This window comes from Anomaloglossus baeobatrachus, chromosome 1, assembly GCF_048569485.1.
Source record: "Anomaloglossus baeobatrachus isolate aAnoBae1 chromosome 1, aAnoBae1.hap1, whole genome shotgun sequence".
Classification (NCBI taxonomy): domain Eukaryota; kingdom Metazoa; phylum Chordata; class Amphibia; order Anura; family Aromobatidae; genus Anomaloglossus; species Anomaloglossus baeobatrachus.
The window spans coordinates 225,249,179-225,270,989 of NC_134353.1; the positions used below are offsets into that span (position 1 = coordinate 225,249,179).

Genomic DNA, 21,811 nt, shown 5'->3' on the forward strand with positions numbered 1-21,811 from the left:
AGTGCCTTGAGCTGCATTCGGGAATCGTGGACGACGGAGGAGCTTCATGGGAACATTTTTGATAATAAATTGGTGAACAAGGGCTAGTGTATGAGAGTCTTCATTCAAATAAACTTTTTCCATTTTTTTGTGGTTTTTTTTGTTATTACTTAGTTCGTAATGGGGGTGATAGACGCCTCTCCATTACTAAATCCTGGATTTGATGCCAGCTGACATTAAACAGCTGACATCAACTCTAAAAAATATTACCTTGATTGCCACTGCACCAGAGCAATCAGGAAGAGGTGGGCAAGGCACCAGAATTGGCACATCTAATGTGATGTGCCAGTTTTGGGGAGTTGCAGGCTGACATTTATAGGCTGGGAAGGGGCCAATAACAATGGACCTTCCCAGCCTGATAATATCAGCTCGAAGCTGTCTGCTTTACTTTATCTGGTTATCAAAAATAGAGGGGACCCCACATCATTTTTTTCATTAATTTCATTAAATTCATTTATTTATTTAATAAGTCCAGTAAACTACTGAATACCATTCAGATATATAATTAGTGCATTGTCTGTGTATTTTACTGTACTTAATAAATAAGTAAAAGAATCCTCCCTATTTTTGATGCTATCAGGTTGCAAAGGTCCATGGATATTGGCTCCTTCCCAGCCTAAAAATACTAGCACCGCAATAGTTGATTGAGTATCAAGCGGTAGAGAGTGCGGTTGCTCATCACTACCACTGACCCATTTGTACGTATTTACTTTATTTCTGTTTATTTTTATTTCTATTGATGCCATGTAATAAAATTTTATATTTTTATACACATTTTCTCATGATTATTTTTTTCTCATTTTACTTGGGCTTCATATACTTCATATTGTTGTAGGTTTTATTAAAGACGTGATAGTTGGTGGCTCTTTTGGAGATTTTGCATTGTGGTCCACAAGCTTCAAGTTAACACTGACTACTATGGGCCAGATTTATGAAAAAATCTGCATGTTAAAGCTAGGAAGACGGGGACTGACGAGACATTCCATATCGTCTTTATACGTCTGAGAAGCGTCTGTAACCAGATGAAGTGGGAAGCCTCTGATATTACTTTAGTGGGATGTCATCTGCAGACTGGATGCACATTGATAGTGAGAGGGAAATTAATAATTTAGTCTGATAAGTAATATTTCAATCTATAATGCTGTCGAGAAATGAGAGCCAAGTAGCGAATGCACTTGAAATATTCCTGCCGCTGTCTAGTGCTTCACAGTCATTTCTGTTGATTGCATCTGAGGGACTTCTACCTGGCTCATTAGAGTACCCTGTTGGCTCTTACATTTCCTGGGCCCCTGAATTCAATATTAAGTTTCACATTTTCCACTCATTACTTCAGTTCATTTTATCCTGAATTGACCTTCTATGTGGAAACACTGTATCTTATATATGTGTTGCTATAACTATAGTGCATATTATTATTATTATTAATATATATTTATAGATCACCATTAATTCCATGGGGCTGTACATGAGAAGGGGGTTACATACAGAATACATATACAAGTTACAGTAGACAGACTAGTACAGAGGGAAGAAGACCCTGCCCTTGTGGGCTTACATTCTATTGGATTTTGGAAAGGAGACAGTAGGTGAGGTGTAGGTCAGACGGCAGCTCCGCACAGTGGTGAGGCGGCAGTTCCGCACAGTGGTGAGGCGGCAGTTCCGCACAGTGGTGATGCGGCAGTTCCACACGGTGGTGAAGCGGCAGCTCCGCACAGTGGTGAGGCGGCAGCTCCGCACAGTGGTGAGGCGGCAGTTCCGCACAGTGGTGAGGCAGCAGTTCCACACGGTGGTGAGGCGGCAGCTCAGCACAGTGGTAAGGCAGTAGCTGTGGTGCTGCTGAAGCAGTGGTGTCAGTAAAGACTATAGGCATTTCTGAACAGATGAGTTTTCAAGTTCCGTTTGAAGCTTGCAAGTGTAGCAGATAGTCTGACGTGTTGAGGCAGCGAATTCCAGAAGACAGGGGATGCTTGGAAGAAGTCTTGGAGACGGTTGCAGGAGGAGTGAATGAGAGAGGAGAGAAGGAGATCTTGGGAGGACCGGAAATTACATTTTGGAGTGTAGCGGGAGATTAGTTCAGAGCTATACGGAGGAGACAGATTGTGGATGACTTTGTAGGTCAGTGTTGGTAGTTTGAATTGGATACGGTGGATGACTGGGAGCCAATGGAGGGATTTGCAAAGAGGCGAAGTGTCAAATTCTGTCCTACCAGACAAAACTGGCCCGCAGGGTGATTATGTTTGGTCCCCGACTACCTCCCGCCTCACCGCCGCCTGACATCGGACTTTGAAATCTATTGCAACCTGGGCTGTGTGAGGATGACAGTTGGGACATCATATGGTGTGGCGGGTCACCATACCATCAGAGGTGTTGAGAGGAGTACAGTAGGGACATCATGCCATACGTGTGGAGGGAATTGTAGAGGAATTCACTGTGGGGGTATCATACTGTGTTTGGGGGGTACTTTTGTTGGCATCATAACTTATGAGGGCAACAAAAGGGCAGTCTAGGTGCCTCAATAGAAGGAAAATTACTTTAGAAGGGCTGCAAACTTGTGGGATATGTTCTTCTGTGATCCCACCGAATATGAAGGATTTTTTTGGGGGGGGGGGGAGCAATTAGATCTCTTGCTATGGGACCCCATGATGTCTATGTATACCCCTGCCCACAAGGAAATACCTAACGCTAAAGTCATGTGATCTAACTCTAAAGATCTATTAATTGTTTGTTTCCATATGAAAAGGTTCATCACATTTGATGATAAGGAAAAATTTCCTCAATTGTAGACAATATTTTAACAATTATCCAGGTTGGCCCGCAACTTTATCCAAGTTTTTAATTTTGGCCTAGTGGGTATTTGAAATTCCTGGTAGTGTGTCTGAATTGCAATTCCAATGTCTCCTTCAGGGATGAAGGGGGTCCTAATAAAATCGAGGATGTAGATGCTGTGAAACCTGAAGGTTGGCTGGATGGTGAACCTCATCTGGTACCTGATCCAGAAGCTCAGAAGCCAAATGACTGGTAAGAAACTGTATGTACTGCTCACTTTGTTATTGGTTATTTTACAGATTTCATTGGAAAACATTTTGGAACTAGAAATCCCAAGGACTTCGTTGATACTCAGCTAATATATCAGCAAGAGGTTTAAAACAGATGTCCACATTTGAGCACATTTTAATTAAATATACAGTGCCTACAAGTAGTATTCAACTCCCTGCAGATTTGGCAGGTTTGATAAGATGCAAATAAGTTAGAGCCTGCAAACTTCAAACAAGAGCAGGATTTATTAACAGATGCATAAATCTTACAAACCAACAAGTTATGTTGCTCAGTTAAATTTTAATAAATTTTCAACATAAAAGTGTGGGTCAATTATTATTCAACCCCTAGGTTTCATATTTTGTGGAATAACCCTTGTTTGCAATTACACCTAATAATCGTCTTTTATAAGACCTGATCAGGCCGGCACAGGTCTCTGGAGTTATCTTGGCCCACTCCTCCATCCAGATCTTCTCCAAGTTATCTAGGTTCTTTGGGTGTCTCATGTGGACTTTAATCTTGAGCTCCTTCCACAAGTTTTCAATTGGGTTAAGGTCAGGAGACTGACTAGGCCACTGCAACACCTTGATTTTTTTCCCTCTTGAACCAGGCCTTGGTTTTCTTGGCTGTGTGCTTTGGGTCGTTGTCTTGTTGGAAGATGAAATGACGACCCATCTTAAGATACTTGATGGAGGAGCGGAGGTTCTTGGGCAAAATCTCCAGGTAGGCCGTGCTATCCATCTTCCCATGGATGCGGACCAGATGGCCAGGCCCCTTGGCTGAGAAATAGCCCCACAGCATGATGCTGCCACCACCATGCTTGACTGTAGGGATGGTATTCTTGGGGTTGTATGCAGTGCCATCCAGTCTCCAAACGTCACGTGTGTGGTTGGCACCAAAGATCTAGATCTTGGTCTCATCAGACCAGAGAACCTTGAACCAGTCTGTCTGAGTCCTCCAAGTGATCATGAGCAAACTGTAGACAAGCCTTGACATGACGCTTTGAAAGTAAAGGTACTTTACGGGCTCGTCTGGAACGGAGACCATTGCGGTGGAGTATGTTACTTATGGTATTGACTGAAACCAATGTCCCCACTGCCATGAGATCTTCCCGGAGCTCCTTCCTTGTTGTCCTTGGGTTAGCCTTGACTCTTCGGACAAGCCTGGCCTCGGCATGGGTAGAAACTTTCAAAGGCTGTCCAGGCCGTGGAAGGCTAACAGTAGTTCTATAAGCCTTCCACGTCCGGATGATGCTCCCAACAGTGGAGACAGGTAGGCCCAACTCCTTGGAAAGGGTTTTGTACCCCTTGCCAGCCTTGTGACCCTCCACGATCTTGTCTCTGATGGCCTTGGAATGCTCCTTTGTCTTTCCCATGTTGACCAAGTATGAGTGCTGTTCACAAGTTTGGGGAGGGTCTTAATTAGTCAAAAAAGGCTGGAAAAAGAGATAATTAATCCAAACATGTGAAGCTCATTGTTCTTTGTGCCTGAAATACTTCTTAATACTTTAGGGGAACCAAACAGAATTCTTGTGGTTTGAGGGGTTGAATAATAAATGACCCTCTGAATAAACGTTTCACAATTTAAAAAAAAAAAAAAAAAAAAAAAGAAATAACATTCTTTTTTGCTGCATTGCATTTCACACTTCCAGGCTGATCTACAGTCCAAATGTCACAATGCCAAGTTAATTCCGAATGTGTAAACCTGCTAAATCTGCAGGGGGTTGAATACTACTTGTAGGCACTGTAAATTCTATACCAATGTAAATATTTTGTTCACAATTTTAGTTTTTAGAAGGTAATTCATCTCACCCTTCAAAGCAGTGGCATACTCAGTCGATATGACATGTCAGTACAGAAGAGTACCTCCATACAAAGAAGACTAATGTTGGCTGAACCCACTGATATGGATGGGTTTGGCTAATGGGTATGGGAGCCCTGGAAATTTATTGAAGGGGAAAATATCAACCCAGTATGTCTGATTTCGGCTATCGATTGACATGTCTGGTGGAAGCTTTCTCATAGCAGGAGCACTCAGCTGCACGAGCACTCCTGTGTATGGGAGAGCCAGCTGAGATGGCTGCTTGCCAATCAATCAGCCAAAACATTGGTCAGGCCACAAAAATCTGATGTGTATGGTCGGCTTAAGACAATGAGTCAATCCCACTAGGCAATGTAGAAATAAGTGATTGTTCCGTAACTCAATAAGATGTCAATGATTAAAAATAATAATTAAATTGACAAAAGCCTTTAAATCCCTGGTTATAATTATTACATAAAGGTGGTGTTTCCATAATTGTACTGAGCTTCAGAATAAAGTTACCATATTCTTTATACTGCATAGTGAACACCATAAAAATACAGAATGAAAAACAAAAACAAATTGATGTTTTTTTCAACCTCTTTATTGCAAGATGAAAATTATATGTTATATAATCCATTACCAGTATTTCAAAATATTAAAAGTACAACTCGTCTTAAAAAAAAACATACCCTTATACAAAAATGTCAATGGAAAAGTACAAAATGTATGGCTTCAAGGTGCAGAGATGAATAATAGAATGCTATGTCCTTAAGGTGTACACTAGGCCACATGTACAGGGGTCACCAGCTTATCCAAGCGACTATAAAGGCTGCTTTACACCAGACAATCTATCGTGCGATAGATCGTCGGGGTCACGGTTTTTGTGACGCACATCCGGCATTGCTGGCGATGCCGGCCTGTGTGACACCTCCTAGCGACGCAGTATCGCTCACAAATCGTGAGTCGTGTACTGGTCGCTAGGTTCCATAATATCGGTTCTGAAATCGGGCGCCGGTTGTTCATCGTTCCCGTGGCATCACAAGTCGCTCCGTGTGACACCACGGGAGCGATGAACATCGCGTACCTGCCTCCCGCGTCAGCCGCCGGCTCTATGTGGAAGGAAGGAGGTGGGCGGGATGTTTACATCCTGCTCATCTCCGCCCCTCCGCTTCTATTGGCCGGCGGCCGTGTGACGTCGCTGTGATGCCGAACGTCCCTCCCACTCCAGGAAGTGGACGTTCGCCGCCCACAGCGTGGTCGCACGAGAGGTAAGTATGTGTGACGGGGGGTTACCGACTTTGTGCGCCACGGGCAGCGATTTGCCCGTGACGCAAAAAGGACGGGGGCGGGTACGATCGATTGTGAAATCGCACAATCGGTCGTACCATGTAAAGCAGGCTTAACACGGTGGGAGACTTCACTATCATAAAGATAGCATTTCACAGAGAAAAAATCCCCTAATCGAATCTTGTGCAGACTTTGAGCAAATAGGAAATACTCGGTGTTTTTGAAGCTTGCAGAATTAACAATACAGCTCTGGACATTAATACAGAGTGTAATTCAGCATCAGTATAACAGGTAATGCATTGTTCTACAAAGGTCCTGAACTCTTTATGTACATTATATTGATATACAAACCGTTTAGAAGTGAATATATACTCTCTCATTGTACTTTACAAACTAGAACATTTTAATAAAGATCCAACTTACAGTTGCAGTTCTTTGTGGCAGTTAATATCCCAGGTGTTCTGTAAGGGTTTTGTCATCTGCCTGCTGAATTATTAGAGACATTAGTGTAATTGAATGGCAGATTAAATTCTGTGATGTAGTGTATATACGCTGGAGATCAAAATTAGAGAACGATGTATGATCACTTGCTTTTTTCAGAAACAATATAATCTACATTGATTAACATTTGAAAGGTTTTTTGTAAGGGGTACACCATGCCACTAGAACAGTGTTTTACAAAAGATCCAAAGTTTATAAAAATTATTTTTTTATTTTGGCCAAAATGTGATGATCATAATTAGAGAACAACAGTGACTGTAGCTCAGAGAAAGATTATAACTACATTTTCTGAATAGGTCTTCTATTGGGTTTAGATCAGGACTCTGGGCTGGCCATTTCATTGTTTCAATGTTTTCTGTTTCAAGGAACTGCTTTACCCGTTTTGCTGTGTAACAGGGAAATTGCTGGCTGGTGAGTTAAGGAACCATGTGTTGTTGAAGAAGGTTCTGATACACACTTGCATTCACTTTGCCACGTAGCTGTATGAGAGGTCCAAGTCCTGCTGCAGAAAACACTCCATGACACTTCCTCCATCACCTTTCATTGACTTCTTAACACATAGTGGGTTCAGTCTTTCCCCAGTTTGTCGATGAATATAATGTTTCCCATCAGATCCAAATAAATTAAACTTGCTTTCATCACTAAAATGAACTGTGGACCACTTCTTTTTTGTCCACACAACATGCTTCTCACCAAAGGTGAGTCCAGCCTTTTGATTCTTTCTGCTAACCAGAGGTTTGGTCACTGCACAGTGGGCTTTCAGTCCAAATGCTCTTAAACATCGTGACACTGTATGACGAGACAGATCTTTACCCTGTTCAGTGCTGAACTGCCGAGCAATTCGAGCTGTAGTGTTGAAACGATTACCCTTGGAGAGTCTCCACATTATCCTGTCCTCTCTTGCATTTGTCTTTCGAGATCGACCAGTCTTCTTGGGGGAATTGAAAGAGTTTGTGATGTAAAGATGCAATATTCTCAAAATCACAGACTTTTAATGACCAACTTCTTTTGCTATGGCTGATAGGGTCACCTCTTTGGCCTTCATCTGGACATTCTGCTGCCAGAGGGTTTGAGGCACTTTGGAATGGCACACCATTTTTGAAAAGTCAGTGCAAACTGGAAAGTTAGGCTGCCAGTTACATAGGGTTTTACAGAAAATTAAGGAAATTAGTACCAGATGGCAGATTAACACCCATAACTTGCACTTATCACAAAGTATACTCTAATTTTGATCAGTGTCCATTTTATTTAATCTCATTTACATTTTTATTATGTGCTTTGGAATAAATTCAATTTATGAAATAAGCTTAAAATACTGCTAGTATACTCATGTTAGGATATAATCACAGAGGACTACACAATGACCTTAACATTTAGGAAATTGTGTGTAGTTCTCTAACTTTGATCTTGAGTGTATAGTATCAGCCATGGTGATATATTGTTTTCCATGTAGATGATATATTTCTGTGGTGTTACAATATAATGAAGGGCCCATGTGGAATTGTTAGGAATGAAGACATGGATGGCGAATGGGAAGCTCCTCTGATTTCTAACCCAAAGTGTAAATCTGCACCTGGATGTGGAGAGTGGACACCCCCGCTCATAGACAACCCGAATTACAAGGGACAATGGAAGCCTCCTCTGGTTGAGAACCCTAATTACCAGGTGATTTTTCTACATGGTCCATACCAGTTTTTACTTTATATTATATTTCATACCAGAACTGAATTTTTTTTCTTTGCACAGGGAATTTGGAAGCCACGTAAAATCCCAAACCCACATTATTTCGAGGACCTCAATCCATTCCGAATGACACCTTTCAGTGCCGTTGGTTTGGAGCTGTGGTCAATGACGTCTGATATTTACTTTGACAACTTTATTATCTGTACGGAGAAGGAAGTGGCTGACCGCTGGGCTTCTGACAGCTGGGGACTGAAGAAACTGGTGGCCAGTGCCAATGAGGTTTGTGGTATACCTCTATGTATTTATTTGTGAGTATATGTAGGAATATATTTAAAATGTACAATGATTAATTTGCAGGCCCCAATATCACATATCTTGCTCTCAGTCTTCTAGCTAAAACACCTTACCCATCTAATCTATAATCTGCACCCACTTCTCAATAGTACCCCTCATGCCCGCTTACTTCTTGTCCCATCGCTACATTAATAAGTATATGAATACAATATTATACATATATCAGTGATTGTATATGCAAGGATATGTATCTGTAGGTGTAGGGAACAGTTATCTGGATATGTAATTACATGTATGTATAGTATTACGCCACGCTGGAGTGCTGTAATTGATTTTAGAGCCTGGAGCCAAAGACTCCTTTTTATCTTGAATGTAAATATTTTTCCAGTAATTTATTGGCTTTAACCTTTACAACCAAATAGGTCAAGAAGAACGTTTTGTATAAATGGTGAAACTATCATGTCTCGGCTATATGCCAATTAGGATGTCATTCTTTTTCTTGACCTTTATTATTGTTCCTTTCTTTTTTTAATAATAACTGTTAAGATGTTTCAGATACTCAACCGCACTGAAAGACTAATCCACTTAAATGCCCCAAGTCAAGTCCAGCTTCCTTGATTTGATCAGGTGTAATAGGTTCAGGCAGTGTGGTATTTAGTGTCTGATGGGCCCCAGTGCAAAGTGTAAGCCTGAGCCTCCCCCACCCCACACATGTTGGTCATATGTATGGGCAATTGTAGCGTTCTAAATCTTATAAAGATACATGAGTTGGCCCCACCTTCATTGTGTAGTACTGAGCCCCATCCTATACTAATGTCCCCCATCCTGGGCCATATCCTGGTAAATATGTTCCCCATCCTGGTGTATGACCTCATCATTGCTGTATCCTGGAACATATGGCCCCATCCTGGTAGATATGTCCCCATCATGGCCCCATCCTGGTATATATGGCCTCATCCTAGTATATACAGTATGTCGCCATCATGACCCCATCCTGGTATATGTCCCCATCATGGCCACATCCTGATGTATCACCCCATTATGGCTATATCTTGGTATATACTGTACGTCTCCATCATGGGCCATGGTAGTATAGGTCCACATCCTGGCCCCATCCTGGTATAGATGTCTCAGTGGCCCAGTCCTGGTATATATGTCCGCATCATGGCCCCATTGTGGTATATATGGCTTTATCCTGGTATATATGTTCCCATCATGACCCCATCCTGGTATATGTCCCCATCATGGCCACATCCTGCTGTTTGACCTCATCATGGCTATATCCTGGTATATATGTCTCCATCATGGCCCATCCTGGTATATCTCCACATCCTGGCCCCATCGTGGTATAAATGTCCCCTTAATGGACCCATCCTGGTATATATGTCCCCATCCTGGTATATATGTTCCCATTGACGGGCGCCAAGGGGTCTTGGGAATACTCGTCACCGGGCCGATGAGGGTCAGGGGATGTCACGGGTGGCCCTGCCCGGTTTCGTGACCCCATTGGTGTCAATAAAAGGGATGGATGGATGGGGATGATGATGAGGAAGGGGTTGAGGATGTTGGGAGTAGTTGTCTCATGACGCCACCTGTTTTGTGCGGCCAGGGATTAGCCGCCACTGCGGGTGATATCCTCTGTGGCGGATGGTGTCACAGCTCGGATGGTTCGGCTCCCCACAGGTAGAGCCAGGCCGCAGGGAGGATGATGGTGGTGGTAGTGGCCGTGGGTGCCGAAGCGCGGGGTGACACAGTGATTTCGGATCAAGGTCTTTACTCACTGTATGATAGCCGCCCATGGTTTCTGCCATGATGGACTCCAGTCGATCCCGGATCCTTCAGAGGTCAATGCCAGTACGGTAGTCTGTGGGCCGTTTCTCCTTGCGCGGTGTGTGTGAGGGTCCCTGCAGCGTGAAGCTACACAGGGTCCCCTTTAGTTGTAATTTAGTTCTGGTCCCATTTGCAGGCAGCGCGAGTCCTTTTGGGGGCCTGACCGTGATTGTGACTCCGGGCTCCTATGTCCAACAGGAGCTACCGGTAAACCAGCTCCTCTCCTGTCCGCCTCTCCAAGCCAAATCCTGTGTTTCTGTATGTACTCCTCACTCCCCCTTGGTGGTCGCTCCTCCTCTGAGTCCCTGTCGCTAGTGGGTGGAAGCCCCAGTGTTTGAATGGTAACCTTAAGACCCGACACTAGCCCGATTCCCAGTGGGGAGGGCTACCTACTGTATGTATGGATTGAATGGATGTGGAACCGAGACTGACCTCCTCCGGACCCGGGATTAGTTCCGCACCTTAAGTGAGGTGCAGCACACTGTGGCGACCGAAGCCTCAGGGGCGCCACACCATCATGGCTTTTTCCTGGTATAGATGTTCCCATAATGGCTCCATCCTGGTATACATGTCCCCACTCTGGCCTCACCCTGGTACATATGATATCCCCAGGCGCCACACACAGTTATACTCACTTTCCCCTGCTCCCCCGGTGTCCTCCTCCGATGTTGGCATGGTTCAACTGACCAGTGTGTAAGCCGCGCAACGTGATGTCACTGTCATGCATGGCGCGCCGACTTGCAGATCGGTCAGCTGCCAGGTGCTGACATATTTTCTGCTCTCCATACCCTGAATTATGGGCTTGGGGAGCAGTGAGTATTCATAGCCTTAATCGGCGGTCGCCACATAGCAGTGCAGGGACTCAACGGGTCTCTGTGCAGCGATGTATTTCAGCTGGATGCTTGCCCTCGGATGCACATCCAGCCGAAACAGATGCTGGGGCCAGCGTGCCCCTTGTAACCACAGACCTGGTTGCGATCACTGTGACCGTGATTGTTATGCCCCTGGGTTCAGGTTTCGATGCAACCACTTATGCCTCTCTTATAACCTTTCATTCAGCCAGGCATGATTAATCAACTCCTGAGTGCTGCAGACGAGCGGCCGTGGCTCTGGGGCTTATACATTCTGACAGCTGCACTCCCTGTGGGTCTTCTGGTTCTGTTTTGTTGGCCCAGAAAGGTGAGCTCCTCTTGATCCTGTCACTTTGATTTATTGATTTCTTCATTACTAAAGCGCATTAAATGTTTACACTTACTGCAAAATGTGATAGAAAGAATATTGTAGTACAGCAAGAATGTTAAAGTGAATCTTTCATCAGATTTTTGCCACCTAATCTGAAAGCAGCATATTGTAGAGGGAGAGACCCTGATTCCAGCGTTGTGTCACTTACTGAGCTGCTTAGTGTAGTTTTGATAAAATCACTGATCAATCATCAGTAGATTATCATTAGAGGACTACTTGGTGTGCTACCAGGTAGTCCAGCATATTCATGAGCTCTGTAGAACTGCTAGATCTGCAGCAGAGAAAACGAAACGTTGATTTTATCAAAATGACAGCAAACAGCTCAATAAGTGACACATTGCTGAAATCAGGGTCTCTGTCTCTACATTATCCTGCTCTCAGATGGAGGAGCAAAAACCTGGTGACAGATTCCCTTTAAGTGGTTAGGGCATGTGGTCCTGAAAAAAAACCTTATAAGAGGCCTTTTTTTTTTTAGAAAATTGAGGAAGAAGAAGAGGATGCAGACTTCACAATGAATGATTTTCTAGAACCTGATGAAACTGATTTTGCGCTTAAAAAAGATATTAAGAAGGGGGATTTAGAAGGCCCCGAAGACCATCAGGAGGCACAGCTAGACAAGGGTGTGTAGTGTCATCATTGGTGTCTTTTTACTGCTTTGGGGCTTGTGGTGCAGTCTTCTACATAACTGGTGCAGATATTGTTTCACTGTGTACAAATCAGCGCTGCTCTGGATACGCCAAAGATCTTTCATCAGCTGTGAAACAGTTAGAAAAATATGTCTTATTTTATGTTGAAAAGACTTTTTACATGCCAGATCCCATCAAGTAATGGAATTGTCTTCTTCGCTTTGAGGGTCATGTAGAATATTTGACCTAGCGCACGTCTCACTAACAATACGTCTTGTAATGTGACATAAAACAATGTCAGATTATATTGATAAATAAGTAACAAGAAATACAATTATTTACCAGCATCTATTTCTCTAAAGAAACATTTAAATGTTGGCCCTGTCAATATGTGCCTAGAAAATGGCATAATCATCCTGTGAGTACTCGTAGTATAGTGTAGTGTGTATAACATTGTTTGTGGATTTCCAGCCAATAGGCAGCTACATAACTTCATATTAAAGGCCAGCACGGTGGCTCAGTGGTTAGCACTGCAGTCTTGCAGCGCTGGGGTCCTGGGTTCAAATCCCACCAAGGACACTATCTGCAAGGAGTTTGTATGTTCTCCCCATGTTTGCGTGGGTTTCCTCTGGGTACTCCGGTTTCCTCCCACACTCCAAAGACATACAGATAGGGACTCTAGATTGTGAGCCCCCAATGGGGACAGTGTTGCCAATGTATGTAAAGCGCTGTGGAATTAATAGCGCTATATAAATGAATAAAATTATTATTAATTATATTATTATTATTAAAGGGAACCTGTCAGGTGCAATACACACCCAGAACCACGAGCAGTTCTGGCTGCATATTGCTATTCCCTGCCTAAGGCCTAAGCCACACGGCATGAAAATCGGTGTGAGTGAAGTGCGATAAAAAATCGCATTCCCCTCGGACCAATATTAGCCTGTGTGTCAGCGTACATGAGCGATTATTTTCTCAGCCCTAATCAGACCGAGAAAACAATCGCAGCATGCTGCAACTGTAATGCGATCATTTTTTCTCTCGCACCCATTCAAGTGTATGGCGCGAGAGAAAAATTGCACTGCACTCGCGGTACACTGGTGTACTGCGAGTGCAGTGCGAGAATGGCAATAGCCGGCTACAGAGGAGAGGGGGAGATAAATCCCTCCCTCCCCTCCTCCGTGCCAGTCCGCCGCCCGCAGCTGAGTTCCGCTCGCACAGCCGGACCTCAGACGCAGGGATACTAGCATGACACTCTGCTCTGCTGTACTGCCAGCGGGAGTAGAGTGTCATGCGAGGGGATCGCATTAGTCCCCATGTGGCCCCCACCTAACTGTCCCTGAATCTAGTAGCATAGATAAAGAGATCTTTAGAAAAAGTATTTATAAAGATCTTTTATCTCATGCTAATGAAAACAGGGACTAGTTCCAAGGGCGTTTTATCCCCTGACTAGTCCGCCCTCTTAGCATGTTAGTACACCCACAGGGGTATACTAACATGCTATTCAGTAGACTGTAAGCCCTTGCGGGCAGGGTCCTCTCTCCTCCTGTACCAGTCTGTGCCTTGTATTGTTCATGATTATTGTTCTTAATTTTATGTATACCCTTTTTACTTGTAAAGCGCCATGGAATAAATGGCACTATAATAATAAATAATAATAATATTCAATTCAGCATCACCAGTGGTGCGCGCGTACCTGTATTCACTGTGACTGCGCTTCTGAATGCCGGGCACTTCCGGTCATGTGCAGTATGAAGCCAGGTGTACACATCCCAGCTTCAGAGAGGTCTACTGCGCATGACTGCAAGTGCCAGAACTTCAGAAGAGCGGTCACAGCGAACACAGGTACATAAATGTACGATACCAAAGGACACGGACGATCCCGTGCCATATTCACAAAATGGATAAAGCCATATACAGATTGATGATAGCAAAAAAAGAAAAAAATTCTGTACAACGACTAGATTGTAAAAGGATTAAATTTTATTAATGAAATAGCATAAAAGCAAATAGACAATATAGGAATAAAATTGCAGAGACAGATGGTGAGTACCAGTAGATGGCGCCCTCACCCCACAATAGGTACATGGTGGCACATGTTAAAGACAAACACACAGCACCTAAATGGCTAAAGAGCCAGATAGTATACAAATAAAGTGTGCTGAAGATCATATAGTGCCTTTTGCAAATGAATCAAACATACACAGTGTAAAGGTCATGTAACAAAGCACTAGAGACATATAAAGTGCAACCTAACGTACCTATATGATAGATGAGAGCCCAGATCCCCGACCTATAGGTTTCGGTGTGACTCCTTCTTCCGGGGGTGGTCTCTAATTAAAAAGACTAATCTTATAAAGGGTAGGTATACAATCACTGTCCGTATCGACCCAGACCAATCAGGCCTCAGAATATAGATTAACCCTCTACGGGAGAAAAGAAGGTCCACTAACCCTAGGAACTTTGCCATGAGGTGCAAAGATCAGATACGCCCCATGTAGTGACACTGTGTCGGAGAGCCAATAATACACTCATCACCTCACCAGTACACGGACATAGACAACGCGCAGCATGTGGGGGTGTGGCCAGGACCCCCACGTGTAACCAACACAAGGAGCCGCAGCGTGTTCCTGATAGCTGGTGACGCCATACCGGAAGTGCCATGACATAGAGCACCGCGTCACTGCAATAGAAGCGCCCACATCCTGCAGCTCATGGAGGCGTACTCTCAATGCCCACGTGCGCATACACGCCCAGAAACAGTGACGCAGACAGCTGTGTTTGGGTGAGTGTCATGGCAACAGGATCGTTACTGATAGGCGCCCACATGTCAGTATACGTCACGGACTATAATATTAGTCCACCTATCAGGTTTAAATATAGTATAACAGCAAGGATTAGAGGGGAGTGGCCAAGAGCTAAAGGAGCCCAGGTATATCCTGCAAAACCGCATCATACAACCGCAGAGACCACTGCGGCGCACACACGCATGACTGACAGGCCCCGCGCCGCCACGGGCGCGCCCAAGCCACAGCCACGGGGACAAAGTCACCAGGGCGGTGGACAAAACGGACGCGCCCACGGCGGCACCGAGCCCCCAGGCAAGCGCATGCGCGCACCGGCACCGTGGGAGATGAGGAGGCAGGGGAAGATCACTTGTATTTACAAACACATATTATTTTCTATACACCTGGAGGAGAAAGCCCTATGAGTGTCACCATATGTATCAACACACGTTCCCCAAATACCAGAATGAATAATACAATATACATAGACACATCCATAATAAATCACATCGATATGTGATACAGAAGTTCCACATGCTTATCGCAGAGACCCGAATGGGTAATATGCTTCTCCAACTCCATATGTAGATGGTACAAGAGGTCAAGACACGATACGAATGTGAAAAGAACTGAAAGATAAAAAATATATAAAAATAAGACCAATTTAGAGCAGAACATAGGGGACGAAAAAATGTAATTCCACACATTGTCTTAAACCCAGAGGAAAAGGAGGCTGCTATCAAAAAGCTTTTATTCTAAAAAAGACACAAAAGTTAGATATTCATTCAGCCCATCAGGCTGTAAGGTTTTCAGTGTCCATATCCACTCTGTATCGCGTTGTGCAAGGAGTCGGCTAATATTGCCGCCCCGAACCCCAGTAATAATCTGATCTATACCTCGTACCTTCAATAGAGTGTGATTACAATTATGATGTTTCTTAAAATGCCTCGGTATAGTTTTAAGGCCCTCAATGTCCACATCATCTATGGCGGCCTGGATGTCGCGAACATGTTCCCTCACACGGACCTTAAGGGCTCGTGTGGTGAGGCCGACATAGATGAGCGGACATGGACAACTAGCATAATACACTACGGCCTTAGAGAGGCAATTAATTTTCCTCCTAATTGGGAAAACTTTCCCATCAGACGAGGCAAAGTCAGTCGCTGTTTCAATGTTGGGGCACGCAATACACGAACCACAGGGTGAGCAACCAAATCTAGACCTCAAGGGAAAAGAGGAGAGGGACAAAAATGGAAGGACAGCATTATCCTTTTTATCATAATGACTTGATGTTAATATGTCCTTCAAATTCCTGGCTTTACGGGCCGCGACTGATGGTCTATCAGGCAGATAATTCCGCAAAATGGGATCAATAGTAAGGATAGACCAAAACCGGGACATGACGTCCACCATCCGACCCCACTGTGAGTGGTATTTGGTAATCATTCTTACGTTATTAGAGGTCTTCCTCATCTGGCCGCCGAATAATAGCTCAACACGTGGTGAATTTCTGGCTCTATTATAAGCCTTTTTAATCGATCTATTGCTATACCCCCGATCACGGAACCTTTGTTTAAGTTCAAGGGCTCTGGATTCAAAGGCCGGGTCTGAGGAGCATATCCTTCACAGCCGAAGAAACTGCCCCACAGGGACTGCCCGTATAACGTGGGCAGGATGAGCTGAGGTAGCATACAGAACTGAGTTAACAGATGTATCTTTACGATATAAGTCAGTCTGTAGCTGGCCTAATGAGTCACGTGTGACCAGCACGTCCAGGAATTCGAGGCATATGTCGCTGAATCTGTGAGTCAATCGTATATTGATCTCATTAATATTCAAACTCCGAATAAATAGATTAAGATCCTGGGCACTCCCCTGCCAGATGAAAAAGATGTCATCGATGTACCGCGTCCAAAAAGGAATGCGGTCCACCAATGACATCACATCTGACAGGAGAAGGTCCCTCTCCCACAGCCCCAGGAATAGATTAGCATATGAGGGCGCAAAGGCCGCCCCCATTGCTGTACCCTGGAGCTGTAGGTACAGGGACCCCCCAAAAAAGAAAAAATTCTACTGGTACTCACCATCTGTCTCTGCAATTTTATTCCTATATTGTCTATTTGCTTTTATGCTATTTCATTAATAAAATTTAATCCTTTTACAATCTAGTCGTTGTACAGAATTTTTTTCTTTTTTTGAACACAGGTACATGCAACACCGCTGGAGACACCTCATTGCATAGCATGTTAGTACACCCCTATGGACGTGCTAACATGCTAAGAGGACAGACTAGTCGGGGATATAACACTCTTGGGACTAGTCCCCGCGCTCATTAGCATAAGATAAAAGATCTTTAGAAATGCTTTTTCTAAAGATCCCTTTATCTATGCTAGTGTATACAGGGACGGTTAGGCAGGGATTAGAAATATGCACCCAGGACTGCTCGTGGCTCTGGGGGCATATTGGACCTGACAGGCTGCCTTTAACCCTTGTTCAGATGGCCGTAATTTTGGTCAGCATGTTGTCTGTGTGCCCCACAAACCAGTAATAATCTATAACGTAAAAATATCAAAATTGATCAGCTCACCTCAGCCAGAAAGAATCTCTCCGCACGGATCCTGGGGAGTAGACCGGGGGGTACACTTGTAAAGGCAGAAAAAAATCCAGCGATGTAGATTCTAAAACATCCAAGACTTTATTTTTTCTTATTAAAAAACATTCCACAGGGAAACAAAATTAGAAAACATAAAACCGGAGACAATTTACCGACGCCATCTCATTCGCGTCCAAACACAGTCCCGAAACATGTTTCTGAAGTTAGTCAGTTCAAAGGTGAGTAATTAGATTATTGCTAGGAATGGAAGGCCTCACATATATTGGATTTTTTTAGCTTAGAAAAAAAACATCTCAGAGGAGACCTCATTTATATGTATAAATACATGTGTGGTCAATATAAAGGACTGGCACATGACTTATTCCTTCCAAAGACAATACTAAGGACCAGGGGGCATACACTGCGAATGGAAGAAAAGCGATTCCGGCAGCTAAATAGGAAAGGGTTCTTTACAGTTAGAGCAGTCAGACTGTGGAATGCCCTACCACAAGAGGTAGTAAAGGCAGACACTATAACAGCTTTTAAAAAAGGGCTGGATGATTTCCTCAGTACACACAACATTGTTGGCTATAAATGATTTAGTGATAAAATATATAATTGATGGAGGAAGGTTGAACTAGATGGACCCTGGTCTTTTTTCAACCTATGTAACTATGAGAGACCTGGAGAAGACCCTATTGTCCTGACCTGGATGTCATCGGACTAGTCATGTCTTTCCTTATAGTCCCTCAACTATGTTTTTTCTAAAATGTGGTTTGGGCAGGATGATCCTAATGACAGGTTCCCTTTAATTCTTGATCAACCCCTTTCATGTTTACTCTGATTATATAGCAGTGATAAGAATTGAATAGGTTTATACCATATAAAAGTATTAAAGATATTCCTTTGTCATTTCTTTGTCTAGACCATTTTTTGTCTTTTTGGTGATTGTATATTTTAAAGGGATTGTACAGTACTTTTATTTTGATGGCTTTAGGATAGTTCATCAATATCAGATCAGTGGGAGTGCGATATGCAACACCCCAACCGATCAGCAGTTTCTTATGCCGGGCAGATGTGATCGGTTGCGGAGCAGGACACCACAGCTGTCGTAGAAGCAGTGGGGTAATGAACTATTCATTCTAATAGGGGTGGATGTGCATTTCCCAGTTGTGGCCACTATACAATTGACAAAGCTATGCTGATCACAAGTGATCACATCTGGCCGTCGCTGGCTCTGGGAACAGCTGATTGGCGAGTTGCCATTTGTCTCACACTCACCGATATGGTATTGATGATCAATCCTAAGGGTAGATCTGAAGAACTAAGCACTCCTTAGTTAAATTGAGGAGATATTTATTTGGAATCCAGTAGGTATGTTAATTGTACATATAGCATTTTGGTCAATAATTTGGACCTTCTTCATGTACACTGATTGCATTCAGGAGAGGTGTTTAGAAGCTGAAGCATAGTCCTGCGTAAGATGCATAAGAAGCAGTGAGCCGGAAGTAGACCTGACTTCCGGGGAGAGATAACATCACTGGGCACACGGAGTACACTGCTCCAGCTCCTCACCACCGCAGCCACGCCGCCTTTCCTCTAGTCCTTCCCTATCTCATACGCCTCTCCTAAATGCAATCCATGTACCTTAAGGTCCAAGGTATTGAACAAAATTTGTATGTACAGTTAACATACATTTTGGATGGCACATAAATATTACATTCATTTACAGGAGCATTCCCATCTACAAGATCCTATCCCAATGTGTAGTAGGTGTAATAATATTATGAGCAAATACCTCCAGTTAGAAATGTAGTATAGTTCTCCTCATATAGCCATGTATCTTACCTCATTCACAAAGGCCCTGCGTTGGCCGAAACATTGCTATCTGCACTTTTCCTTTGTATGCTGGGAGTAATAAAGTTTTTAAAGGAGTTTCGGTGCCTTGGATTCCATAAGAAACTCCACTCCTTCATCAGAATAGGCACTATATTACAACATATGGACAGTAGCATGGTTTAAATGGACAAGGTATGGTGAAGAAAGCGTCAAAGGAATACATGACGTCAGCGTCAAAGTTCAAAAGGTTACTGGGGAGCCAACGACATGCCCATAAAACAAAAATAATTTTTATTAAAACAGGAGAATGAAACAGAAATTTTTTTTTTTTAAAAAAAAACAGGAAAAAAATAAAGAAAAAAAAAGAAACAATGGGGAACACATTTTGTTTTCTATGAGCATGACAGTTGGGTCCCCAGTAACCTTTTGAGCTTTGACTCTAATGTCATGTGTTTCTTTGGTGCTTTTTTCACCGTACCTTGTCCAGTTTAACCATACTAATAATTTGTCGCCTGTTCTGATGAAGAAGTGGGGGTTTCACTCTGAAATGCGGAATTTAAGCACTTTTTCATCCACTTCATGGACTGGACCTTCAGTTTATCTACAGCAGTGCATATCATTCCACACTTTTTCCATCTTCTATCTGTAACTTCCAGGATTGGGATCCTATTAATGCACCACCTACTAGGGAGTGCCGTGGTCCACATGCAATTGTACTAACCTAAGTACAGGCCATCAGTATAAAAGTAGTTGACCACCCCTTTACTGAGGTGTATAGGGCTCAATTTGCTGAAAGAGTTAACAAAACAAGATGACTCTTTTGATATTCTATTTTTCATTATACTGTATATCTAATGTTATACTTTGTTACTCTGTAAATATTGTCCTTCGTCTGGGTTGAATCTCCTGATAAAACTGTTCAAAATTAGTAATTTTATTTTCTTCTATGGCTAAAACAACTTTTGTGTGTCTAGGCGATGAGTTTGAGAAGACAGAAAATGAGGAGGAAGATGAGGAATTCAGTCAAGAAGATGAAGATGCTGGCGAAACAGTAAATCAGTCTTCAGATGATGAGGTAAAAATCACTAAGACCTGTAAAGTCTTTATCTGTATGTGTCCTGCCTCCTAATAGCCTGGTTTGTCTTAGCATTCATTTTTAATAAATGTTAAGTGTTATAGTGCGATCAGAGTGAGAGGTTCGGATTATAGGGGATTGAAGTGTTAGGATATGTGCTCACAACATCTTTTTCAGGCAAATTCCACTCCCAAAAAATTGCCTTAAAAAGCGCTAACCAAATACTATTATTATTAAAACCAATTAAGACCTTAATGGGTATTTATTCCTCTTACTCTTTGAAGCAGTAATACCTTGCCCCTCAATAATTAGTATATTGTGGCTAGAAAAAGACCTATAATCCAGCTCTTAATATCAGTAATGGGCTATGGAATAGTCCATTGCTGCTCTCTATATTAAAATTTGAACCTATTGCCTCCCCAACATGTTTCACCAAACTGGCGTCATCAGGGGATTGAGGCATGTTTTGGTGACACATGTTGTGGAGGCAATAGGTTCACAATTTTAATATAGAGAACAGCAGTGGAATTTACCATAGCCCATTACTGATATTGAGAGCTGGATTATAGGCTTTTTTTCTAGCCACAATATACTAATAATTGAGGGGCAAGGTATTACTGCTTCAAAGAGTAAGGCCGGCGTCACACGGGATGATCTATCGTGCGATTGCACGAGCGATCGTACCCGCCCCCGTCGTTTGTGCGTCACGGGCAATTAGTTGCCTGTGGCGCACAAAGTCGTTAACCCCCCTGTCACACGTACTTACCTCCCGGACGACGTCGCTGTGGGCGGCGAACATCCTCTTCCTGAAGGGGGAGGGACGTGCGACGTCACACAGCGGCCGGCCAATAGAAGCGGAGGGGTGGAGATGAGCGGGACGTAACATCCCGCCCACCTCCTTCTTTCCACATTGCCGGCGGGATGCAGGTAAGCTGTGTTCGTCGTTCCCGGGGTGTCACACGGAGTGATGTGTGCTGCCACGGGAACGATGAACAACCAGCGCGCAGAGGGAGGAGCGACATTATGAAAATGAACGACGTGTCAACGAGCAACGATAAGGTGAGTATTTTTGCTCGCTCACAGTCGTTCGGAGGTGTCACACGGTACGATATCTCTAACGATGCCGGATGTGCGTCACGGAATCCGTGACCCCGACAACATATCGCCTGATATATTG

General features: G+C 43.5%; 1 protein-coding gene across 2 annotated transcripts in view; it reads left to right on the forward strand.

Annotated features, from left to right (window-relative positions):
* CLGN (calmegin) overlaps positions 1 to 21,811 on the forward strand; it is a 101,500-nt gene that overhangs the window by 65,871 nt on the left and 13,818 nt on the right. For both annotated transcript variants that reach the window (XM_075348420.1, XM_075348429.1), the window contains exons 9-14: positions 2,944 to 3,057; positions 8,175 to 8,331; positions 8,413 to 8,628; positions 11,533 to 11,652; positions 12,191 to 12,335; positions 20,534 to 20,634. In XM_075348420.1, the coding sequence (XP_075204535.1) occupies positions 2,944 to 3,057; positions 8,175 to 8,331; positions 8,413 to 8,628; positions 11,533 to 11,652; positions 12,191 to 12,335; positions 20,534 to 20,634 (853 nt within the window). The remainder of the gene's footprint in view (positions 1 to 2,943; positions 3,058 to 8,174; positions 8,332 to 8,412; positions 8,629 to 11,532; positions 11,653 to 12,190; positions 12,336 to 20,533; positions 20,635 to 21,811) is intronic.